Below are 27,552 nucleotides of genomic sequence, written 5' to 3'. Positions count from 1 at the left end.
GAGGGAGGGCAAGAGAGAGTGGGGCAGGAGGGGGGAAGTAGGGCGAGAGAGAGTGTTGGGTGGGAGGGGGAGGGAGGGAGGGCAAGAGAGAGTGGGGCAGGGGGAGGGAGGCAAGAGAGTGGGGCAGGAGGGGGGGGACAGCCGGCCCCAAAGAGTGCACAGATGCTCTGTGTGGGCCAGCTAGTTATGAGGTAATTCACACAAACACAAATGGTGTTCTACCCGGGTTTGGGAGCTCTGTGCTCCCAATTTTCAGTTGTGTGGAAGCAAGGAAGGAGGAAAACCTGAGTAGGTGTGATTGTGTGGAATTAAGGTAGAAGGAAAACCTAAGTAGCTGTTCCTCTTACTTTTGATTATGTGATTGACCGCAATATGTTTTAATTTGTGCTTCTTGTTGATTGTGTTCGATTCACCCAAAAAGACTAGTTGCTGTGATCCAGCCATTCTGTTCCATTATGTTGTGAAATTGCCATATAATCTTCCTTTGGGTTTCATGATATTGCCATCATTTGTATTTAATAATATAAACTGTTCCACTCTTTATATCACATTTAGTAATATAAAGTAATATAGTAATGTAAACATTTTCTTAGAGTTGTGTGTAATGCCACTTTGGATCTTAGTGCGTCATTACAAAATTATTGTAGATATTGACATGGATTTTCTGTACACATCCAAATAATGTGTACCTAGAGAAAGTTAGGTGTGCCTAGGTCCTATTGAAATCAATGGGACTTAAGTGTTTCACTGTGTACCTAAGTCCCATTAATTTCATTGGATTTACAGTAGCTGCAACAAACTTTTGATGGATTGTACCCACTCTGTTTTTATTGACAGTCTTTATTAAGTCTCACAAAGTTTCTTTCACCTTTAGCAAGTTAAACTATTTATAGCATTTTTCATCATACTGTTGACACATTTTGAGATACTTAACATTAGCCGTGTGTGTGTGATAGAGAGAGAGAGTCCATCTGTCTGAAGGTTCCTTTGCTTTAGTTCCATAATTCTTACAGCAACCCTTTGTAGTAGGCCAATATAACCCCTATATTATAGGTATTGTATTATATTATTTGCAGATAAAGTCACTCACATCTATGCTGATTTGGACTCCAGGGTTTTGGCAATTCTGGCAGATGTGCCTTAGGTAGCATCTGGTCCTATTGTGTTTGATTCTCTTCAGTTACTACAGCCTGAGGATGTGGACAAGATCCTGGGCAGTGTGTGGCAACATCATGCGTTTTGAACTCTTGCCACTAATGGCTAATAAAATTTGCCAGGGAAGGTACAAGTAGATGGTTGGAGGCCTCCCTTAACCACTGCTCCATTAAGGGACGGCAGGATACCACCATGACTCAAGAAGGTGATTGTAAGACCATTATTTAAAAAGCCCTCCCTTGATACCTCCAAGAATCAGCTATAGACCTGTTTCTAACCTTCTCTTTTTGAGCAAAGTGAGTGTGGGGTGGCATCACAGCTGCAGAGGGTCTTATAAGTCTGGCTTCTGTCCTGGATATGAGACTGAAACTGCCTTGGTCAGGGGGAGTGCATGATTCTGCTGGACCACTCAGCAGTGTTCAATACCATCCACTATCCTTCCTTCTACCATCCTTCTGGACTGCCTCTCAAGTATGGGGATTGGTGGTGCTGCTTCAAAGTGGCTTCAGTCCTTTCTCAGGTGGGAGGGTCCAGAAGGTGGTGCTGGGGGGCTAATGATCAGCTCCTTGGCCCTTGGTTTTTGGGGTCCCAAGAGTTCAATTTTGTCTCCCATGCTGTTTAACATCTACATGAAACCACTGGAAGAGGTAATCCGGGACTTGGACTGAGTTGTCAGCAATATGCAGATGACACTTGGCTCCAGTGTTCTCTCTAATCTTTTTCATCTGTGTACGGAATGAGTTTTGTTCTGGGCGGCAGTATCAAGGCAGTGTGTGCGCATGTGCATTCAGAATGAGGCCTTCCTGATTCAACCTGAGCGGGATCTAAAATTAACTGAGCAGACATCAGAAAACGTGTGAGCGCATGCACATGTGCACACCTTAGAGAAAACACTGCTCAGCTCTATCTCTCCTTATCACCTGATCCTAGGGAGGCAGTAGCAGTGGATGTCCTGAGTCAGGGGCTGGAGGCAGTGATGGGTTGGATGTCAGCTAATAAACTGAGATTGAATCCAGGCATGGCGGAGGTGCTCTTGGTCAGTAGGAGAGCCAAACGGGATGAGGGGATTTGACCATTTCTGGATCAGGTTGCACTCCCCTTGAAAGAGCAGGTGTGCAGCTTGGGGGTATTGCTGGACCCAGCTCTGCTTTTGGAAGCTCAGGTGAAGGCGGCGGACAGGGCTGCCTTTACACAGCTTCGGCTAGTGCTCCAGCTGCATCCTTTTCTCGAGAAGGCAGATCTGGCCACAGTTACCCACATTTTAGTCACATCACAGCTGGATTACTGTAACACGCTCTATGTGGGGTTCTCCTTGAAAAATATTCAGAAATTGCAGCTAGTTCAAAGTGCAGCAGCTAGGATTTTATCACTGGGATCATATCATACCCATTTTGAAAGAGCTACGTTGGCTGCCAATTTGTTTCCGGATCCAATTCAAGGTGCTGGTTTTGGCCTTTAAAGCTCTTAGCAGTTTGAACCCTGGATATCCAAGGGACTGCTCGCAGAACCAGGGGTTTCTGCCTACTTGACAAGGTCATTGGAGGGGGCTCTGCTTTGCGTGCCGACAATTATTTTTGTTGCTGCTGCTATGTATTTTATAGTCTGTGAGTTTTTTAAAAAAAAAACTTTTAATTAGATTTGTATTTTTATTTTCCAATTTAATATTTTATTGTGTAACTTTTATAGTTTTATATTTTCATTGTTTTGTAAACAGCCTTGAGATTGTTTTAATGAAAGGCAGTATAACAATCTAAGAAATAGTTTTTGGGGGCAGGGGTTGAGTCTGAGAGTCTAAGGCCACCCATTGAGCTCACAGATGAGCTGGAATTTTGACAAGAAACTTTCCAGTTCACAGCTTATTCTATTCTATTCTATTCTATTCTATTCTATTCTATTCTATTCTATCTATTTTGTGTTTTATTATATTTAATAAATATCCTGCCCCTGGACTTTGGAATGCGCTCCCTGTTGAAATAAGAGCCTCCCCATCTCTGGCAACTTTTTAAAAGGCAATGAGTACACATTTATACACCCAGGCTTTTAATTAGACTTATGGTTTAAATTATTAATGCTGGTTTTAAATGATTTTAATGTTAATGTTTTTAACGTTTAAATGGTTTTAATTGTTTGTTTGTTTGATTAATTTAGTTTTGATTTTAACTCTTAAATTGATTTTAATTGTTTTTGTTTGTTGTGAATCTCCCTGAGCCATTTTGGAGGGGTGGTATATAAATCAAATAAATAAATATTTGTACACCATCCCAAACTTCCATCTCCATCTCTCTACAAACTTCCATTTGTATACCATCCCAAACAAGGGATGTGCACGAATCGATTTTTAAAATTCAATTTGTGCCTGAATCGAATCATCCCTGATTTATTTTTGTGTCCCCCGAATAATCACAGATTTGATTTTGATTTTATTTGATTTGGATTCGGATCCAGATTGATTTGGATCACGTATAAAGGTACTAGGGGCACCAAATTCGGATCGTGGGTAGGTTGCAGGTGGGCGGGAAGAAGCAAGCCCCGTCTAGGGCTCAGGACATAAAGGCAGCTGTAGCTGCCGGAGAGGCGAGCGGGCGGGGGACACGAGCCCCGAGGAGGGCTCAGGACATAAAGGCAGCTGTAACTGCTGGAGAGGCGGACGGGCGGGAAGAAGTGAGTGGCAGGCAAGGAAAAAAGGCCTCACAGGCCGGTTGCAGCCTGCGGGCCAGATGCAGCCTGCGGGCCGGATGTTGTGCAGGCCTGCTCTGAAGCAACAGAATGCACTGAGGAATATGAGTGAACACATTTCACAAATTAAGCTCTGCAGTAAATAAGGATGGTAATAGTGACAAGCAGCAATCAATTCTTCTGTTGCCCCCCTGTAGAAAAAGGAGGAAGTAGCCTCCTTGCACAATGCAAAGGGGGATCCATGCCTCACCTTTTTTGCCAGCAAGTGGTGTAATCACACAGGAGTAGGTCATTGCCAGCTGGATCCCTTGCCTCTTCCTATCCTAAAGCAAAGCATCTTGGATACAAATCCACTGGGATGTGTGCAGTGATACCAGGGTTGGTAGCTACAGACAACACGACAGGCATCAGCAAAGCAAATTATTGAAAGTGTGTCTCACCCAATAGGCACTGGGTGGGGAAAATGTTTGATAGATCACCTGTTGCTGATCCTGGATGGTGATCGTGAGGAAGATTTACTTGAGTTGCTTGGAGGAGACAGTAGGCTGCCTACTTCTGGAAGCAAAATAAAGAAAAAGCAGTGCTTGGAACCTGACTTACCTAAGAAGATGAGATTAGATTATCAGTGCTACCTCCTGTACTGCCAGGAGAAAACATTCAAAAGACCCTTCTGGTCATCTCACAATAGAAAGGATTACCTTTGGCCTAAAGCCCAGAGAAGTAGTGAGGGAAGATAAGCAGAAGATCAGGGACTAATCCCGAGTTTTCCTTGTCATAAAGCAGTGTGACCAGTACTCCAATAAAGTACAATACTACTGCGGAGAAAGCTACTTATTATACCTTGAGGGTCAGTGTGAGTGCCAACATAGCTACCTCTAGCCTTCTCATATTCTCAGTTGTAATTAAAACATATTTTGGGGTCCAGGGGTCCAAAGCTACAATCAGATTCACATTTCATTGAAATGTGTTATGTTGAAATCAAAGAGACCTGCTTCCAGTGAGCTGTAATGGAGACTGAAAAATAAACAGCTGGCATAATGAGTACATGCTTTTCTTGAACTGCCTTCCATTGGTGAATGAGCAACAATTAAAGCAGCACAGAGAACTTCCATTTTTCTTCACAGATCCTGAAAAATTGAAGAGTCTGCCAAAGCTGCTAAGTGGTTTGCATTTTTAATAGCAAATGCTGGTCTAATAAAATTAATAGTAGTGCTCAGTCCAATTAAGTTGATTGGCAGTAGGTTCAGAACTGACAAAGGAAGTACTTCATACAAAACATAATTAACCTAGAAATTCACTTCAGTAAGATAGTATTATGTCCACTAGCTTATGTAGCTTTGTGGTGGAAATGGGTTTGTAGAAACTTCTGGAGGGTAGGTCTGTTAGTACCTGTTAGAGATTATAACTAAACAGAATCTGCACATACAAGTTCAATCTATCTCTGAATACTAGATGCTGGGGCAGAACGTGATATCTCATCTCTGTAAGGTTTTGCTTGTGGACTTGACAGGAATGACTGGCTGCTATTAGAAATGAATGGCTGGACTAGGATAATTTTTGGAATGATACAACAAGGCAGCTGTTATGTTCTTTAAAGGTATCACCTCTTTCTCTGGTTACTGAGCCTGTATATTAAAGGTGAATAGATAAGTAATTTTTTTTTACATCCTTCCCAGAAAGCTTGCTTATTCAAAATTGCTACTTGCCCACTAGCTGAGAAGCTTGACACCAAGTTTTCCAATGAAGGTCAAAATCTGCATTCAGATAGAGGGAATTTATTTTTCTAAAGCCCTCAAAGAACCAGACTTGCTGAAGGAATGCGATATGACTCACTTCCTTTTTATTTCCTCGGGGCATTGTATTAGATTGGCTTCCCAGTGTGGTCATGGCCCTGTATTCTTCTGCATTTCATTGAGGTCCCATACTTCATTTTTACAAAATGTGGTACATCCACATATGCACAAATGTATAGTTACAAAATTATCACAGGACACCTCAAGCAGCCTAAGGCAGGTGGCATTCTTCCTATCTCAAAAGAAAATATGATATTTTGCTGCTATGGAAACGCATTCAGAAGGGGAGGAATTTCTCATTGTTTGTCTCTCATTTAGATGTTTCTGTTGTTCTCAATTATGTATTGCAAAAACAATATTTAAATATTAAGATCTTCAGTGTATTCTTCTTAGCCTGTAAGAAATACCACTTTTTCACTTATGAATTATACTAATATGCAAAATAATACCTGGATTTTGCATGTAGGTTTAAAATCCTCAGATACTCTTCCTTTGTATTGTTTACTTAATTAAAGCTGCAGTCCTATGCACATTTGGGAGTAAGTCTCATTGTACTCAATGAGACTTACTTCTGAGTAAACTTACATTCGATTGCACAGTAGGATAAACACATTCATGCTATAATGATTTGCTGTGTCTAAGTGCAGTAGGCTATAATAAAGGAATGATATAGGCTGCCTTCTTGCACCCCCATAGCCTTGTGGGAGCCATCAGATAGAAAAGACTTATGGCAGGGTACTCATGTGTATGGAAGAAAGCCACATGATTGGAGTATTCATACACACTAGCTGACCGGGCACATAGCGTCTGCGCCCCTAGTTTGACTCTCCCTCCCCCCAAAGCTGCTTCTTCCTGACTCTGTCTTCTGGCAGGCATCTTTGACACCCGGCCCACTTCTCCCCCTGCCCCGCCCGCAGTTTCTTGATCCCCTCTGGCTGCCGCCTCCTCTTCCTGGTGGCCCAGCCGCCTCTTGACCCCAGCAGGCGCACAGGTTGCCGCCATCCCCCCCCCGGCAGCAGCTCAATGGCCTCCTGCTGTGCGTGAGCTCCCGCCGCCCAGCCAATCTGCTGGGTGCCAGGACACATCCCCACGGACACATTTTCAAGGATTAATTATAAAGACAATCGGGGGAGCACTTGATTTTACCTTTGGTCTGTAAACAGATGGATCAATCTGCTGGACAACTTGTTTAATTTCTACTTTCTGATGAGGATGTTTTAATTTTTAACTCCATAGCTAAATTTTGCTGTATTGCTTTTAAGATGTATAATGAGAATCTATAGAGTTTCTTATAAATTTGTTTTGCCTTTTGCATGTATGGATTGTTTGGTCCAGGACCGTAAATAAAACTTGACTTGACTTGACATGACTTGAATTATAAAGATACTGCAGCTACACCAAATCACATCTCAGGGAAGCAGTCTCCTACACAACTACACATGTGTGTGAAGGAGATCATTATCTAAAGATAGGGGATTCGGTATTTTTCATCAGTCTATTTTCATAACTTGTTAATCTTTCAAACTATGAAGAATAAGAGCTTTAGGTGGACCTCAGTTTACCTAAAGCACCATTAGCATGTAGGCTTTGTTCTGGATGGTGCTCTCTGGAATGTTCACAGTTTAGAATAAATAACTATCATGATCTTTTTAATGCATTTTATACATAAGTATTTAAATAGTAAAATCTGCAGCTCACAAATACTTTGACTAGTTAGACTGAAAGTTAAGGTTTTCTTTTCTTTTTTTCTTTCTTTCAGCCATTGATTGACCCTTTAAAATTAGTAGGTCTTTATCCAACATCCTGTCACCCAAATTCCCTATTTCATGCCAGAATCAATCATATACCATATGCTGTGCAGAAATCCTTAAATTAGCAACATTTAAGCAACATTTAGAGTTGCCTCCTCTCCTAAAGGGAAAAAAGAGTCCATTGCCCAGTTGGATATAGTTGTTAAAAAGCAATGGAATATAAAGTTGTGCCTTGTTCCACAATCCAGATATAAGAACAGGTAAAGTTTTGAATAAAGTACTAGAATTTAACAACCCAGTCATCCCAATAACCTTTGTTGACATTTTGGTGAAGTTAAGAACCATTTTGTAGTATGTGGTAACCATAGCTGTAACTGCTACACTGCATTAATCAGGTAGACTACAAACCTGCTTGGAAGTAGCAAATCAGTTCTGACTTGCTAGTACAAGCAAATGCAGGTCTGATTCCCACAAGCAAAACCCTTTTCCTTTTAGCATTTAGCATTGCATCAAATTGTATGAACCTGCCTTGTGCACATTTTTTCATTTAACAGAAATAAAGATGGAAAACTTTTTGTATCATCTTGTCTAGAACCTGAAACTATAGTCTCTTTCTGTCTAATATCTCCAGAGTTTTGTCCCTGCATATTTCAAATGACTTGAACAATGAGACTTTTACCACTTCCCTAGAGGGGAATATTCTGCTGTCCAGTTGATCTGTTATAAAATTTTCTTAATGTTGAGTCTACAGTTTCCTTTGTTCATTTTCATTCTATTACATCTGTTATTTCCCACTGGTGTTTCCTAAACCATTTCTCAATTTTCCATGTACTAAAGTCTTGCAGTTGCTTGTAAGTGGTTATCATAGGCCATTTTATGGTTCCTTGGCCAAGCTATGAATATAGAAAATACATTTTAATGACAAGTACCATAAGAAGAAAGCCGTTACCTTGTACTATTAAGTGGGATGGATGATTTATTTCTAACAGATGCATAACTAAAAATTCTAATTATTTCATGTTAAGCTTTTACCAGTAACAGCAAATTGTGCTAATGCCATGTTCTTGTTAGTTGTCCTATTGTCCGCCACACTTTGGAGACGTAGACAGAACCTTGGAACCTTCTAGAGCTGTAAACTATAAGCTTTTTGGCAGTAGCCCACCCGCTTGGTGACACACATATAGCCTCTCCCAGATTACCTCCTTCAGTCTTCTTCCGACCACCGCAATAGTGACTTCAGGAGACTTTCTCCATGTGAGAAGAGCTGTCAACAACCACCTAATCTCCCTCTCATTTTTCAATCATTCTAATTTTATGTCTTTGTTTAATCTCCCTCCCCCAGCTCAAGGTTTTTCTCTTCAGAGATCCTGAGGCAGTATGTGGCTGCTAGAGTCTCTTTTAAGATTTGCCTTACTTGCTCTGTTAAACTCTCGATTAGGCATGAGGAGTGCTTAGTGTGCCTTGGAGACCCACCAAACTGTCTTCTGCGCTATTTGCCAGGATTTTACTAGACAGGCCCTTTGCAAACGCACTTCCTGCCTCTGTGCTTTGCTGTGGGAGAAGGCCCTACATGCTACATTGGCCCTACAAGCCACTCCCACTAGCCAGCTCTCACAGCAGCGCTGTACCAGCTCTGATATGCTGTGCTCTCAGGAATCCAAGCAGCTGATGCAGAATGAGTCACAGACAGCACCAGTACCGAAGACGGGCCCCACACACCCTCTCTTGAAAGGGCAGGCATTGCTAACACCAAAGGCTTCCTCCTCGGGGCGTAAGCCTGCTAAACAAGGGTGGTCAGTTGACCAAGCTGGGGTGAAGAAGCAACATGGTACGTGTAAGCATCCCAGGGTTCGGCGTGTGGGAGAGGGAGAGCAAGAGGACTTTTTACTTGCCTTGACCTCGCTAGAGAGCCTTTTCAAAATATTACGCTTGTGACAGCCACATACCACATTATGAATATATGTGGGTAGAACCCAGGTCTGAAGTATATCACCATGGGCACAGTTATTGGGGACTTGAAAAGAGGGACAGGCTTACCACATAGCCCGAGGTGCCATAGGTCCAAATCCAGCTGGGAGGCAAGAACAGCAAGTGCCATCTTTGTAAAGAAGCAGATGAAACAGTGGACCACCTAATCAGCTGTGGTAAAAAGATCGCACAGACTGACTACAAACAAAGACATGACAAGGTAGCAGGGATGATACACTGGAACATCTGCAAAAAATACAAGCTACCTGTAGCCAAAGATTGGTGGGACCATACAATTGAAAAAGTTGTCGAAAATGAAGATGCAAAAATATTATGGGACTTCTGACTATAAACAGACAAACATCTGCCACACAATACACCAGATATAACTGTAGTCGAGAAGAAAGAAAAACAAGTTAAAATAATCGACATAGCAATACCAGGGGATAGCAGAATAGAAGAAAAAGAAACTCCATACTTTAGCTCTCACTTTGCAGATCAGCAGTCTCCAAGTCTTGAATCTACTAAAGACATAGGAACAGTACCTCTGTGAAACAGTGCCATCCAATCCCACCTTCCTCAGGTGACCCAGAAGGATGCCATGGTTGATGGAATTGAACGGCTCCAAGAGATGCAAAGGGTCAGCAGAATCACACTCCTTCTGCTGATAACCAATTGGAGATCATCCATTAAGCCAACTTGAAAGCTGGTTTGAAATGGCTCAAGATAATCTGCATCATCCAAAACTGCCTGGAGCTGAGAGGCCACCATCCACTCATTCACCTTACCCAACCATGAAAGATTGGTAACGGGTCTGTAATTAGCTGACTCTGAGGAATCCAATGCGGATTTCTTCAAATAATTTTTATTTATTTATTTATTCATTCAAGTTATTTCTATACCGCCCAAAACTTTTGTCTCTGGGCGATTTACAATTAAAATCATTTAAAAGATTAAATCAATTAACAATTAAAATCATTTAAAGTATTACAAACATTTAAAACCCAATATTAAAACTATTAAAATAGTTTGTATTCAGGTCAAACTGGATTCACAGTTACTGCAGAGTCTATTGTGAACGTGTCCAGCATCTCATCTTAAAGGATTAGATTCGATCACTTTCAGGTTGTGACTCCTGAGGATGTGTACAAACTGCTCTGGACTGTACGTTCTACAAGCTGTTCTCTTGACCCTTTCCCAACTTGGCTTATTTCTTGTGGTAACCGTATTATCCGAGAGAACCCGGTAAATATTATAAATGCTTCTCTGAGGGAGGGCAGGATGCCTCCTTGTCTTAAGGAGGCTATTATTAGACATTATTTAATAGTTTTAATATTAGTTCAGGAAGCTAAGATGGTTCATTATATATTTGACTTAAAGTAACAATAAAGAAGCAGTCATAAGCAAATGTGTATGTGATCACTAGTTCTCTATTAAGGGAGGATTGGAATGCTGATGTATTTCTCCAAGTTGTAGTTTTGTGTAGTCATGAGAAATTTTAGGATTAAAAAATTGGAAATTTAGGTGGAAGTCAGGTTGCCTTCAGGCTTCCTCACTTGACTCTTTTCTTACTTTACAGATTGTAAGTCAGTCAGTCCAAACTCCTTGAACCTATACTCCTTGAAACTGCTTTTCATGAAATATTGTGTAATCAATGCTGTTTGTGTCTTAAGTATTCTTTATGCTATAATGTTTGTGTATGCTGTACCAGAAGCTATATTAGTAAACTGGTATTGTAATAGTTCTTCTCCTGAATATTTATCTTTAAATACTGTCATTATAATACCCTTGTGAGGAACATGAATCCATGTGTGGTGTAATTTCTAGACTGGAGCCTTGCACACAACAGCTTATAGCTAATCTAAATACTGAGCTGTAAAGAGTTATCCACCAAAGGCAACCACAACGAAGAGATCACAAAGTAATATGAAGGGTTAGAAATTGTACCATTTCTGTTTAGATGGGCCTCAAAACGTCTTCATTTTGATTTAAGAGGTCTAGAAATCCCCAGAAAACTAAGCCTAGCATGGCAAGGCTGAAATGGTGCCCTGTCATTCCCAGTCACATAGTTACTGGAAGGCTGAGGGGTTCACGGAGGTTCTTATAGTGATACGGGGTCCCCATAAAACCATCAGGGTGAGGAATCTGATGTTTGATCTCTGCAGAGCTAAAACTTCTAACGTAATTTCAGTTGTTTTCTTAGATGGACTAAGTTCAGAATATTTAGATGTGTGCTACAGAAGACTAATTTGCATATACAGTGGTCATATGTAAATCAATATATATATATATTACATAAAGCCTACACATTGGTCTACTACTGAGCTACAGTTATTTTGAAAACATTTTTCATGTACCAATATAATACATATAGCATCCATTTTCATAGGAACTGGTGTGGTGAATCTCAGAACATGTATCTTCTTAGTTTTGTTGAGTTAAAAGGATTTCTCATTCCCATAAACAATAGATTTCTGGCAACTCTAATTCTATTTTAATGTAGGAAATGCACCATTATTTTCTCCGTAAATCATACAGGCTATTGTATTGGAACTATATCAACTGTAAATATGTGAATAATAAATAGATCCAACCCCAGCACAGCATCCCTCCAGTGGTTGTAGCTGGTATCTGCCTCATGTTTCTTTTTAGATTGTAAGCCTTTGGGGGGACAGGGGACCATCTTCTTGATGTATTATGTATTTTTCTTTGTAAACTGCTTTGAGAACTTTGGTTGACGAGTGGTATATAACTATTATAGTAGTAGTAGTAGGTGATGATTGTAGAGGAAATAATGTTCCAGTGAGTTCAGTGGGGATTACTCCAAAGTAAGTGTGTATAGATTGCAGCCCAAAGCTTTTATGATTATTCATTTCTACCTGTCTGTCATTGCAGAAATTATTTTAAAATGTTTATGTCCACAGAACCAGTATCAGCCACTTATAACTGAAGCCCTTTTTCCTGCAGTTATCATTAAACAATGCACATTTCTTTGTTGTTAATGAGTATCATACTAGTTTCTCAGTGGAGAGGGACTCATACATATTTTCCTTCACTGAGAAGGAAAATATGAGAAACCAGTATAATATACCATTTGTTTTATTTACCTGTAGGAGTCAGTTACCTGTAAGAGACATTTACCTGTAAGAACAGAGTCAGTCCCGTCTTTGTTCCTGTTGTCACTACAGCCCTATTCAGGTGTTCCAGAACTGTGTACACAATTACCACACCAGTTGGCAAGCCCCACCTCCCCTGCCAACACACTACATAATCCCACCACCTCAGCTACATAGCATAAGCGTTTCTCTGAAGAGACACATGCTATAGTCAGGGAGTACATATTCCCTATGATTGGGAACACTAGCTTCATCTTTAGAAGTAGACTGCCTGATTGCTCAGTTGAATTTTTTTTTTTAAGAACTAATTTCCATTAATAGAAATCCATAGAACCTCAGCTACTATACACTCAAAGTTGCAGTGATTTTCTCTATTGTAGATTATCTTTAGGCTTTCAGGAAAGTGTGTTTGTTACTATTCTGATAGCCCCCCAAATTTCAGTCAAATCAATTTATTTAGACCCTGTGAGTTAAGAAGTATAACTTTATTCATAAGTTGGATTCTTGTGTAATATAAAAAGGCAGGGTTTTTGTCACACAATACAGATATAATCATGTTTATATCAATTTGTGCCTTGCAAGGCATTTGAAATAAAATAATGTAGATTTATATGGAAATCAATGTATATTTTGTTGGTTTAATAATTTTAATAATGTATGAAGCTGATTTTCCCCCAAATAAATAATAAAAACAAGTTACCTGATATATTTTTAATGTCCACTCTGACTTTGTTTGTTTCATGTTTTGCAGCACTGATAGCCATCGGGCGATACAGCATGACAATAGAGACTGTAGATGTGGGGTGGTGCAAAGAAATCACAGATCAGGGGGCCACTGAAATTGCTCAAAGTAGTAAATCGCTCAGATACCTGGGACTAATGAGATGTGATAAGGTAAGAAGCTTTTGTGTAAAAGCCTGTGGAACATATGTGCGAGTGATATACCATTTAATTCAGACTTTGCATTCAGATTAGTAATTTCAAGAGGGGACCTGCAACAAAATGTGACTACAGGTTGGAACAGGATTCCTGTGATTGGTACTTGCGATGATACCATTTTCCCATTCATCCTCATGAAACCTCACTATGTTTTTTATTTATTTATTTATATATTTATATATTTATATATATATATATATATATATATATATATATATATATATATATATAATTTTTTAATATTATATATTATATTCATTCATTCATTCAATTTCTATACTGCTCTTCCAAAAAATGTACCGCCCTTCCAAAATATGGCTCAAGTTGGTTTACACAGAGAAATAATAATAAATAAGATAAGATCGATCCCTGTCCCCAAAGGGCTCACAATCTAAAAAGGAACATAAGATAGACACCAGCAACAGTCACTGGAGGTACTGTGCTGGGGTGGATAGGGCCAGTTACTCTCCCCCTGCTAAATAAAAGAGAATCATCAAAAGGTGCCTCTTTGTCAAGGTGCCTCATTGTCAAGTTAGCAGGGGTTATATAGTGTTAAAATGCTTAGGTTTGGAATTATTTGCCACTCTTGAACCAGAGCACTTTATTACTATATAACTGGTAAGCCCAAAAAGTCATATTCTGACGGTGGCACTTTCAGGAAGGGCTTTGTCTGCCCCTCCCAACATTTGAGCCAAAAATTGAGGAGCTCTGTAGGATCCTCTCCCTTACAGCTGCTGCCGCCATCTCTCCCCCACCACCCTTCACTGTGGAGGTAAGGTGACGGTAGTGGTGGAAGAGGGGGGATGCTCTGACACAACTGGCAGAGCTTCATCCAACAATTCCTGACATGGCGTCAGGTCTCAGAGCTTTGTTGGAACCAACATGATGCACAATCCTAATAACTGGGGTGCAAGTAGTTTAGCATGAGAGGAAAGGGTTGCTGGTTTTTTCCCCCTTCATAGTGTGATTCCTTTGTCCCAACCACCTAGGACCTATAAGGTGTTAGGAACGCCAACCAACCAATTCTCTTCTCTCCTTTCATTCCCCCTTCACTTTTTTTCTTAATTTACATTTTTTTAAAATTTTAATGTTTTGGTTTTTTTGACATTTTGTATTTTATAACCATATTTCCCAGTTCCCCCCCTTCCCTTCCCCCCCCCCGAACCCCGCCCCTAGCCAGTGCTGGCTTGGGGGAGGTGAGAAAAGAGAGAGAGAAGGAAAGAGGGAGAAGGAGAGCAGAAGGGGAGGGAGGGAAGAAAAGAAGGGATACACACCATTGCACCAGTAGATGGGTGCTTATTCTGAGAATAGTTCAAGGACATTGTCCCAGATTTCTGACCATTTATCCAATTTATTTACTTTTATGAGGACCCATTTTTTCATGTTCCGCTAACTCAAGCAGGTCATTCACCCAATTCTCACTCCTAGGGCGATTGGTAGATTTCCATTGCCATAATATTAATATCTTGGCTACCAGTAAACTCCTCCATAGCCATTGTTCTGGGACTGTCCCATAGTGCAAGGATTCTAGAAGGAGGTTATTACATGAATTAACTTAGTGATTGATTCATTTATTGTACTGAAGGAACTGAATGCAGTATCGGGGTATATCCCAACTGATTTGGGACTAATTCTTAATTTACATTTTCAACACAACCTTTACAGCCTTAGATTAACTGGTAGACTCATACAGTCTGCTCAGTTTCCAATTCCTTTAGTCCCATCCTCTACTTTTTCTCCTTTGAGCAGAAATGAGAACTGCCCATAGAAAACAATAGAGAACTTCAGAATTTAGCATAGTTGTGATTCAACAGCAGCAAAACAAAGGTAGCAGTGGAGACATCAGTTCCTATTTTGGGCATGCAGTGTGAACCTAGCATTTCCTTTTTCAGATAATTAGATATATTTATTTATTTACTGCATTTATATCCCACTCTTCCTCCAAGGTTTTGTCTCCCTCGTGTTTTCTTTCTCTATACTTTCTCAACATTCCATTGCTTCTCTAAACTCACAGAGCCTTTGTTGGGGGTGGGGTATTTTGTTTTAGTTTATTTTAATTTTGATCGCAATGTTAGATACTTACATGCTTGTAAAGTACTCCAAGTAAGTAAAAAACAACCACCCAATTTTTGGTAGCTTGCTTTCATTTTCAAACTGATAGCTGCTCTACTACCTAAGTTCAGTATTAGAGGAAATAATTAAGGAAAACATCAAATGCACATTTCACACATGATAGCTTTGTCCTGATCTGACTCTCTGATATTGAACTGGTGATGTTAATGCATTTGTTGAAAAGCAGCTATTTACTGAATTTCATAATTTTTTTCTTTAGTGGGTCATGGTGTGAATATAGTACTCTGCTGTGTCTTGAAACACAAGTGCAGTAATAGGAAAATGCTGCAGTATGACTTTGAAAGTAAAAAAAATTCCTTCGCTCACAAGCCATCATCACAAATCCTTTTGTAAAGGTACATGAACCAAGAAGCTAGGGTAACGCTCACTCAGAGGAAAAAATCTTGCAGTTTGAAGGTCTTAGTCAACAATTTGAAGTTTATTATAAACTTTTCATACATTTTCTTGCCAATTCAGAAAGAAAGTGTTCCTGAGCTCTTGCTTGCTTCATTGTCTCTTAGAAAAACAAACTGTGAAGATGAAGCTATTTTTAAAAAATTAACTACTAAGCTGAAGAACCACTGTTTTGTGAACAGACAGAACATAATACCTTAAACTTGGGCATTTTTAAGAGTCAAGAGAAGAAAAGTGTGTGAGCATTTCCTTTGATGAATTGGTCTAAGATTATCTGCTTAGAAGTTTCAAAGGCTTACTTGACCCTGGGATTTAGATTTGACCCTTATCCACCTGATCAGTTTTACATATATTGCTTTTGTGGGTTTAGTTTGGAACTGCTTGTATAATCAAGGACTTATTAAAAGCAATATGTTTATCTTGTCTTGAGTTGTTAAAGACAATTGATGACCTTGATGTTGAAAACAGATTTTAGTATATCCGTTAAACCAGGCACACTGTATAGCATCTATTCCTTTAATTGCTGGCTTATGCTTTCCTGATTTCCTACAAAGGGACTGCATGCTGAGCAGGGAGACAACTGAGCTAGCAGGAATAAAAATCTGTGAGACAGCTGCTGCGCAAATGGGGGAAACTGTTTCTGATTAATGGGTAAAATATATTGGGTATCTTGATGAGAATGCTGTAAAGTGTGACATTAGGGGTACCACTGGGGGTCATTTAACGTGCTTGTTAAACCTCTGTGTGCAGGGGAATGAGGAAAGTAGTCATAAAAAAGAACAAATTTCAGAAGCTCTGTCCCTGAATTTAAAATGTTTAAAATGCAGTGTTGGCAGCTCTAAGAACTCCTTCCCTCTTCCACATCTAGAGAATAGCGAATTTACAAAACAAAATAACTTCATTTATTTGTCTAACTTCATGCAGAAGCACTCTTTTTCCAACAATCAGGGTCCAGGGCATCATTAAAGAAAAATCTTGGCAAATCGAGAAGAGTTTTCAAATGCCACTCAAAAAAACAAACAAAAAAAAAAACACTTTCATACAGTTGTGCAGGAGCCACACATGCACCAACATCCCCCCACACACACACTTTTGACCTTTCCCAAAGTATTGCATATTGTTGCCATCCCAGGTAGCCACTACACTATACTCATTATATTATATTTCCAGACCGGCAAGAAGAAGAACCCCATGAACACAAAGAAACATAAGGAACATATAGCAATAGATTTTCAACAGTCTCTACCAAAATACTCTTCATGACATCATCTCTTTGGAATTTCTTTGATATGCACTTGACATAAATTTAGAATTACAGAGGCATTGAGGGCCTTGCCAAAAAGATCAGAGAAGCTGCAGGGCTGGGCAAAGGCAGGCTCTGTTTGATTCCATCGATTATATAACTGCCTTTAGGCTATAGATGTCAGTAGTGGCTGTGCTATTGATCGACACCATGAAAATAATCAAATTAATTCATTTCTCATCAAGTTGCCATTACTGTGGTCTTTTTCATTTCCATTTACAGAATGGGAGCAACACATTCATCGCTTTAAGGAATGAAATGGCTTAATAGTCTTCGCATCGAGAGAGAGAGCATTCTTATGTCTCCATAAATGTCTTTTCTTTTAAAGCCAGTCATTTTAAAATGCAGGTACTTTATCTAGGTCATTTAATAAATGAATCCAGATAACCTAAAATAAGATAACCTAAAATAAGAGACATAGTCGAGGGTAATTAGTTAAGAATCATATAATTTAACAAAACAAAGTACAGTTAAGCCTCGCTGATTAAAACCTCTCTAATTGTTAAACTGTTCATAAAATTTAATCTTCAGCCAAAATCACTACAGTAAGATCATTACTGTTTACATACAAAGTAGTACGCATTATAAACATTCACTTCATATGAAGTTCAGTGTCTATATCGTGCATGTGCACATTGTGCAGTCTGATCCCTGGGAACTTCGGTGGAGAAGATGTGTGCATGGAGTTGCACAGCTGTAAAAGAGTCAGAAACCAAGAGCCCCATGTGTGCACAGCCTCTGTGCCCTCAGCAAATTGAAAGCTCAGGTGGCTGTAATTTTAAAAGTTACTATATGGCCAGTTTTAACTTGCCCTAAATGGCTTGCAGAGGAGGGCAGTAAATTGCCTGTTTGCCCTCTGAGCATTGTTCAGCTCAAGCTCATTGCTGTGTGACAAGCAGTTTCATAGCTGCAAGAATTTAGATGGAGTAATACGCGGAAAAGAACAATGCAGAAGAATATATTTTTCTCTTTGGTAGAAAGTTGTAATTGAAAAGAACAAACCATCTGAATTGAGATACTGTAACAAAGCAGAAGTCTGAAGGCTACCCTCATCAGCTGCACTATTTTTGAAGAAAATGTAACATGAGAACCTGAATGTGGGTGTGCCTATCAACAAGCCTTCTGTGGATTTTGATGCTGCCTGTATTATCTGACTTTGATGTGTCTGTTCTGTTCCTCTTCTGTTCCTCCTCCCCTCGCAAATGGAGATTAGAGCCTTCCATTCCTTAGGCTGCAACAAACCATAGCTTGATGTTTTATCCAAACTTGGCAAACTATGCTTTGCACTACTAGAGTTTGCCAGTTTTAGACAGCAAACTATGGTAAGCTTCCTGGTCCACAGACCAGGAAGGTAAGCTTCTATTCTCCACCTGTACACGTAGACAGAGGAAGGAGGAGAGAGTGAGGTATACAAGCTCAAGGCTCTAGTTCTTGTAACACCAAACAGTGATTTGGCATTATATCTGAATACAGCCAGTTGGCCTCTGACCATTTATATAATCTTGCCATATTACTAATATAGAGCTAGAGCTACTAAAAAATAGCATCCATATCAAGTCATGGGGACATTTATGGCAGATAGAGCAACTATTTCTTGCACAGCTTTCTGAATGTGCAGGAAACCTTTGCACTGTCTACTGTAAATGTCTCCATTAACATTATTAATGTTTAAGCAGCTCTTTGGCTCGATGTTAGTAACATGACAAGATTGTATGTTACTAACATACATCTGCATTCAGACATAATGCTAAACCACTGCTTAGTGTTACAAGAATTTGCTGCCTCAAAAAAACATCCAGACAGCTGGAAAATATCAAAATAAAACAGTCAAAAATAGCTTTTAGTGTTTTTTATTTAAAGGAATTGAAAAAGATCGCTTATGCTTTTTGAAAAGAATTACAAAATCTAATCTTTGCCTATGTTCCCAAGTATGTAGCATTTATTTCCTCCATAAATGGCTGTAATTTGTGCAAATCGAATTGCTTCATATTTGATTCTCAGAATTTTTGAAGTACTGTATGTAATATTAGGGCTATCTGATTCTCTAACTCAAAGAATCCTATTAGAAAACAATTTACTTCAATGCTTTCATCCTCTTCAACCCCATCCAACATGTACTTATTTTAAATTTAGATTTGCAACATTAGCTTTTAAAAGATAGGACAAAATATGCTTTTTAAGGGAAATTGAGAAGCTTTCTATTAATCCTATGACTGAAAAATGTTTGCCAAATTGTTCAGGAAGACTAGACGGATTATTCATCTGTAGTTTAACAAAATCATCTCCATATTGTTTGCCATTTCTAATAAATACCTCTTCATACATTATCTATAAGCAGGAAACAAGAAGTAAGTGGATGACTTCTGCTTTTTCCCCTACTTATTTCTGTAGCATAGGAAGATGAACTTGTGGATCTCACTCACAAAAAGATCCATGTGTACCAGAAATCACCTGGCACATGAGGTTCTCATGATTAATAAAACCCCACAAGTTCCACTCTGCCTCTAGATAATTATGAATTCCAATAAGGACACAAATATCACAAACTACACAAATATGCAATGCTTCAGATAAAATCAAAGGGAAGATCTACAGGGTAAGCAGGTCCACAGAGAATAATAACATTCTAATAGTTAATTTAGGACAGCTCCAAGCATGACAATTTCAGTGGGAGAGACACTTTAGGTGAGTTCAGAAAACCAAATAAACTATGGTTTATTCCATCGCCAACATGACCAAAGCCTCCCTGCCTTGCCCCATATACTTATTCCTTTAGACATTGCAATCTGTTAACCTCTCTGGCTCATCTGAACTCACAGCTATGCATTAGCTACAGTTTAGAAACCGCAACTGAATAGGCATTGAAGCAGAGATGAAACTCTTGTTTCAAATGCTAGTTTAATTGCAATTTGTAAAGTGCAGTTAATGCACAGCTATGAATTTGAACAAGGCATGGAGCTTTGATTTTAAAGAAAACAGAATATTGACATTATGGCTCAATGATGGAGTCATGGAGGTAAGGGGAGCGAAGATTTCAAAAACCACTCAAGCTCAGGTAGCATTTATGACCAAATTCATTCATTCATTCATTCATTCATCTGAAGCGGCCCTGTTACTTCATTGCATAATGATTCTGAGCTTTTAACTATGTTGTCCACAAGTATAATAAACGTCATAAGAAAGCCCGCATTCTCAGTGCATATCTGGCTGAGCTTAATCAAGCATAAATGGTACATACATTACAGAATTTGATTTCTCCACATTTTATCAGCGGATGGTTCATTGCCACAGGAGCACAGATAAGTATAGGGAAATTTATATATTTCATTCCACTGAGACAGAAAATAGCATGTAATTACTAGTGCACTGGCTAATGGCTACTAAGGAGTGGACAGTTTGATATTTGAACCCAGTTCGTTCCTTTGTCTTCCAACAGAGAAGCATTTGCTCACTGGAGTCATTCCACAGTGGTTAGTCTCTATAAATGGGATCCCCTGTGGTATGGGTGGTTACATCCTACAGCCAATGTTGCTGTCTACTGGTGGAGGAGCAGCATTATTGTGAATCATAATCCCCAGTTCATCCATCTCACTTATTATGCTGTTTGCAACTGCTACTGATGCAGCATGAGACTGGACCATTTAGGAGCTACTCTGCACAAGAGTGATGTAAAGAATTGGACCCAAGTAATCTGCCTGACAAAAATACTGCATCAGTATTCTGGTGAATGCTAGCCTTGCCAGGTGCTTTCATTACTTGGCTACTGTTGTTGTTTTTAATCCATAATTTAAAATTGGAGAGCATTGTTTGCCTTAAAATTCAGGAATCCAGGATTCAGATGTTGATGGGGGAGGGCTGTTCAACTGTTACCTTAGTCCTTGAGCACTAAAGTAATCATTGAAACTCTGTGGAACATAGTATTGGCCTGAACACATCAAGTGCATAGCACTTCACACAGAGAATAACTCCACAAGCCTTTCATTGTGTAGTAGCTACAGGCAGGAATTATAATTGGGTCACCTGAGAATGTTATTCATTCAACTATTAGGTTTTAAAAAGTAAAACATTTGCTGTTAAATATACTTTTATAAAATTGGGTTGAGAAAATAATATTTAAGACATACAGAACAGCAGGATAGCACACAACCCTGACTAGTACCATTAATTGTAAGCGAAGAAAAGGTAGTAGGTCAGTCAAAGGTCTCCAGTTGAAAGTAGATTTGAAGGCTGGACAGGGGACATTTTCCTCTGTATGTAAATAATTAAATTTATTTGATGCCTTCAAGTATGCAAGAGTTCACCAGAAGCATGTGGTAATGACTAAGATCAAATCTCACACAGATTTCCAGTATGAATATGCTTCTGCTTCTTCTGTCTATAGATGGAAGACCTGCCACCATTGCATAGTCTTAGGTTGTGCTAGAGATTGTCCTTTATGTCAGAGCTGATTGTCAGCAGGGCTCGAACTGGCCAATAATCACACTGGTGTTTAGTCATCATCCTTTTAGTAATAAAAGATGGGGTTCATCTCTCAAAGTTCTTCCTGACATTTAGGTGGCTCAGCGGGGAAATGCTTGACTAACAAGCAGAAGGTTGCCACTCCAAATCCCCACTGCTCCTATATCAGGCAGCAGCGATCTAGGAAGATGCTGAAAGGCATCATCTCATACTGCGCAGGAGGAGGCAGTGGTAAACCCCTCCTGAATTCTACCAAAGACAACCACAGGACTCTGTGGGCACCAGGAGTCAAAATCGACTTGATGGCATACGTTACCTTCTAGCTTACACAGAAAATACTTCTGTGTGTGATAATGGATGAAATTTTCATATATAAAAATATATTTATTTAACTTTACATGTATGATGATTGCACACACTCTTTACTTTAGACTTGTGGCTTCCCAGACGTGTGTGTATATGCAGTCCTCGTGCATGATGCTTTGTACCAAAAACCACTTGGTGTAATGATTCTCTCAGAGGGCCAGATCACATACTCACATGTGCAGTAGGTATGTTCCTCTGTACATATGAGTTACTATGTAATACAAGCAGAATTCATGCAAGTCCATTCATTTGATCTTCTCCCTCTTTGTGGGAAGGGGATCACCCTTTTCAGTTGTAAATATGTATACATTCTATGCATTAGATACCCATTATGGCCAATAATCATCCCTTAGCTGCAGTTTGTTTGTGCTATAGTTGTATAACCTACATTAATTAAATGAATCAATCTACAGTATTAAAGCCATATTGCTTCTGTATAGAATTTTTAAAGTGGAATCTTCCAAGGACTTTCCAGAAGATGTCTTCATTATTTTATTTTTTATTTTTATTTTTTAAGCCATTGTTGGGGCTACTCTCTTCTAAAGCAACATTTCTGGTCAGTCTTGAAAATGTAATTTGCTGATGTGTAGTAGCTCCTCTAAGAAACTAGTACCATTACAGATTTCATTCTGATTTATTAAACTTCTGTTGCTCCTTTTCAGGCATCTCCAGTGTTGCTGTAATGTAGTTGTTTACAAAAGAGTTTAGAGCAATGGGTCTCTGTGTACTTCGAAAAGAAGTTAAACCCATTTTCTGTCCAAGTTGCTCTTCAGTTGACAAATCTCCCAATGAAGATTGAGTGTTTCTATTATCAAAGCAGAAGAACTGTAGATTAAACCCGTCATTTATCCCTGTCATAAAATGCAATCACTGTTCATTCTCTGCACTGACTAGCACAATTGCTTCAGTTGGGGGTTGGGGCAGGGGGGAATGAGTGCAGATGGATATTATTTAAGGAACATTTGTTGTTCTCAGAAACATTTCTTCCAAGAAGGATTTCAAGGAAAGTGAATACTTATTTGTGGCAAAAACAAAACATTGTTGTCGTGGTTCTTAGGCCTGTTATCTCGTTTTAGTTGAACCTTGGAGACAAAGAGAAACACCAAGTGAGCAGTTGTAACGTGGGTGCAGTCTGTCAGATTAGGCTGCTGAGTATTTAAATTAAATATTGATGTATGTTAAAATGTTCAATAAAGATTCTAAAGAAAGCTACCTAAAAGTTGAGGTTCTTAAGTTAATCTTTTATTTATCTAAAAGCTGATAGAAGCTGTCTGCTTATGTGATATGAACTACAATCAGCTTAAAAGTAATTGACAAATTAATCCCCTCACAGCACAGCAGTTGTAAAGGTGTTAGGTTTAATTAGGCCTGTCTGATTGCTTTGTATGATCAAGAAATAAAGGTGATATCTCTGGTTAAGGTCTAGAAGGGATATTCCTGACCTCCTAAGCTTTTACACTTCAATTACTGATTTCTACCATTTCAGCTATTACCTATGGAGGACCTTAATTCTGGGTTAGTTTTCATTTAAACCATCTTGAAAAGATGTTTGTTGAAGACTCTTTAACCAATCCATGAGTTTTTATTAACATCCAAATTAAACACCCACATTATATTTGTATCAATAATTGACTTTTGGCTGAATTCTGTAGGAGTAATAAAATATTTATTTTTTGTGTAGGTAAATGAAGTGACTGTGGAGCAACTAGTGCTGCAACATCCACACATCACCTTCAGTACTGTACTACAAGACTGCAAGAGAACCTTAGAACGAGCATACCAGATGGGATGGACACCCAATATGTCTACTGCTTCTTAATTCATGATATATTGTATGGATGATTTCTGTAGTCAGCAGATTTAGACTGAACATTTGACATTCAAGTTTTTTTAATTAATTTTGCTTTTTATTAAGTATATGTTTTAGTGTAAAGCTGTGTGTGTGTGTGTGTGTGTGTGTGTGTGTGTGTGTTCACACACACACTCTCTCTTTCTCTCTGTTTGATGTAGTAGGAAATTTATGTTCGTTCCATTAATGAAAATGTTGGAAGAGAAATATATTCTGATATATTTAATTTTATGGAATGTTTAATTATCAACGTAAACACCTGCAAGTGTATGAAATATTGCAGAGGGCTTGCAACCCCTCTGATGCAATATTATTGTGTAAGTTTACATAAAACTGAAACACTATTTGGATGTTTCCTCCAATGTACATGTTCATGATAGAAACAACTATTTCGAGTTGCATTGTAAGTTTTTGTATGTATAAATCTAATGTTAAAAGCCTTTGGCAAATTTCTTGAAGTGGGTTCCTGTTAGTTCAGTGGATAGTGTCAGCTGTATAATATATATTGTGTTTTTTCTTTCATTTTGGTTCACTCTACATTAGCTGTTCATATTTCCTTCTAGACGGTAAGTGGCAACTCTTTTCTGAATTCCACTTACATTCGAGGCTGATTTAAAGATGATCATAAAAACTGATGCTACCCACATTTGTTGAGATGCACAGTACCGAAAAACTTCAAATATCTGTGACTCAAAAATATAACTTCTTGATAATGACAATTACTTTATTTTGAATGGGATCGTTAATAAACAATGTGCACTTACAGAATGGTATTTTAAGCAGACACTCCTGGTAGTTTCTCATAGTGCTGCCAAAGTGACATTTTGCCTTGTAGTTGCTCTGTATTTTGCGAATTTCCAGAGGCCTCCTATAGTAGGCATTACTTTTTGATGATGCCCTAATGATGCAGCTGGAGTTAATTTATGAAGTTGAATTTTCAACTATTTCCATTAAGCAAATGAGTAAAAATAGTGTCTGACATCCTGACTAAATTTTCTCCCCCCCCCCAAAAAAAGTCCTATTGGAATTAAAGGACAAGTTAGGCCTTTTAATTTCAATGGGACTTCCTCAAGTAAACTTACCCTGCATTTGTAAAAGATAATGGCTTACATCCTAACATGTTGCTTTTGCAACTGCTGTGTTCCAGAGTAAAACAGCATGGCTTCTCCGAGTTGGGGGGGGGAGTGTTTTTCATTCCCCTTCCTTTTGAAGCGCTCCATGCCATCTGAAAATATGTCCCTGGGGGTTGTGTGGGACATATTTTGAGTGGCACAGAGCACTTCAGATAAAAAGAGATATTGGCAAAAATGCCCCCTACAAGTGACTGTGCTGCTTTACTCTGCAATGCAGCTGCTGCATGCATGTTTCCTTTGCTGTGCAAGCTCTGCTTTAAGATATTGGCCAGTATCTTGAATCGAAGATGGACCATCTGCTTGAGAATAGGATATTTTGAATTCAAGACTTTGGCTCATGTATTATGCAGCATTATGTGGATGTTTCTGATTGGCCTGCACTGCTGTAGATGTCTAAGGAAGCAATTGGAAACAGAATATAAGTAGCATGCCTGAAGTGCAAGGAAGCAGCTTTACATATTTAAACTGCGCTCTTACACAAAACCGCTGGTGTTTTCTTAAATGCCTACAGCAGCACAGGTTGATTGGAAATGCCAACATAAAAAGAGCATGTGGGCCACTATCTCTTATATGTGAAAAATACTTCTGCTCATGCACAGGGTGAGTGTTACTTTGATATCTTCCAATTTTTATCCTCTTCCCATCTGTACCCTGTATCCCATGCCACGTTGGATTGTCCCTGAACCCTCAGGAGTTGTCGGGAGGCATGCAACCCCTAGTGGGTATGTGGAACATCATGCACAGGTTTTGGATCCAAGCCAATATAAATCATCGTGTTTATACTGCTCATAAAACATTGTTCATTTACTCCATACAATCATGTATGTATGTTTATAACCGAGTTGAAAATGCACAGTGTGAGTGGAAGTGTATACACAATGAGCCACCAGCCATCTCCATTAACTCAAAGTTGTGGCCTTCCTCAAGATAGTTAGGTACATGCATAAATAGTCAGATAGGTGTACTGGTAAAACTTGACCTTTAATAAAAGTATCTTATTATTTAATTTTCACTGACTGATATCCAAACTAACATTGCACATGGAATAAAGTTTTGCATGCAATGGAGGAGGGGCAATTTTCATTGATACCCCTTCCCTCTACAGCCCTTTGTGCCACCTGAAAAAATGTGGCTGTAGAAGCCCTACTGTGAGCATGTAGCAATTCAGCATGTGCAACATTAGTCTGGATGTCAGCCAGTTTCTAACAAATCTTGAATTAAAACAGAAAATCTAAAAAGACCTTTAAGGTTTTGATAGCTAATCTAATTATAGATTAGCTGGTTCTGAAACACAGCTAGTGCAGAGTGAAGCCCGCAATATTCCTTCTGTTGAGAAACTTCAACCACATTGTCCCTTTGTAGGATCAGCCTATTATTTTACATAAGGATATTTCTAGGGAGGGAAAATACTTCCCCAGTTCTTTGAATTTTACTGCAGGATTTTCATATTTGTATGTCAGCTGATTAAGGCTATCTGAATTTGCTGTAATGTAACCAGTTTGTAATCCAAAACAGATGTATAGAATGAATATATGCAGAAAATAGCTAGAAAATATTAATGAGAGGGTTAATTTTGTATTCGTCAAACCATATTGCAAAGGGTTAAACATGATTATAGCTGACAAGCAGACACTGAAAATACAGACATGGCAGTAAGTAACCTTTAGAATGTAACAATTTGATAAAGGGTGATTTTTTAAGATGTATAACACTGTGTGTTTGTTTTTTAAAGGTTAAAGTGTTTTAATCCAAAATATCAAATGTTCAGGTTTGACCTGAAGAATTGCCATTATTGTCAAAATGTTTGGCTAATCTAGAAGACTTTAGGCAGCATAACTTGGAAAACGGCATTAGTATGTTTGTATAAGCCACATGTCCAGTGTCACAGCATCAGTTCCTGACAACAACAGAAAGGGCTTGCTGTGTCATTTCCATGACAGTTCCTTGAATGTTTTCTTATTAGATATTTCAAATTGAGCCTAAAAGCCTTTGCAAAAGAAAAACTGTACAGTAGATCTTGCTTGGCATGTCACAAATACATGTGAATACATAATGCGGGGCTTTTTATCCACTTGAATTGTGGCAGTATTTTCACAATTAAAGATAACGAATGAGAAAAAATCTTGGTTGTTTTTCACTTTTAGGAGTTTGTTATTGTCCATAATTTGCAAAGTTATAAAAGTCACTGAAGAACTTTTGGCTATGTAATCAGTTGTAGTAAAAAAGAGAAACATAATGGGAACTTTTGTGCTTGCTTGCTTTCTTGTAACCTCACATATATTCCTCCCCTTAATCCAGCTCCTAAAGTGCAATTGGATTAAAACAGTGTAGTTACCCTAAGAGCAGGATCCAGAGTAGCATTGTGCTAGAGTAACATTAACTCTTGTAATAGTGAAAGATGTTCTGCAACTATAGCAGAGAACAAGACATGCTAGCAAATGTGAACTGAGTCAGATAGAAGTGACAAGAGATGATGTTCTTGCCTCACCAACCTTTTGAAGTTCTTTGAGAGTCTCAAC

At 38.9% G+C, this 27,552-nt stretch overlaps 1 protein-coding gene across 1 annotated transcript in view; it reads left to right on the top strand.

The window, feature by feature from the left end:
• FBXL17 (F-box and leucine rich repeat protein 17) overlaps positions 1-27,275 on the top strand; it is a 289,488-nt gene extending 262,213 nt beyond the window's left edge. Inside the window, exons 8-9 of the mRNA XM_053297075.1 lie at positions 13,211-13,353; positions 23,733-27,275. Coding sequence (XP_053153050.1) covers positions 13,211-13,353; positions 23,733-23,870 — 281 coding nt within the window. The 3' untranslated portion in view covers positions 23,871-27,275. The remainder of the gene's footprint in view (positions 1-13,210; positions 13,354-23,732) is intronic.
• Positions 27,276-27,552: the final 277 nt, after the last annotated feature.

The sequence above is a fragment of the Hemicordylus capensis genome, chromosome 2, assembly GCF_027244095.1.
Source record: "Hemicordylus capensis ecotype Gifberg chromosome 2, rHemCap1.1.pri, whole genome shotgun sequence".
In the NCBI taxonomy this organism is placed as follows: domain Eukaryota; kingdom Metazoa; phylum Chordata; class Lepidosauria; order Squamata; family Cordylidae; genus Hemicordylus; species Hemicordylus capensis.
The sequence above is the reverse complement of the archived record's forward strand: the minus strand, read 5'-3'. Positions and strand labels throughout refer to the sequence as shown.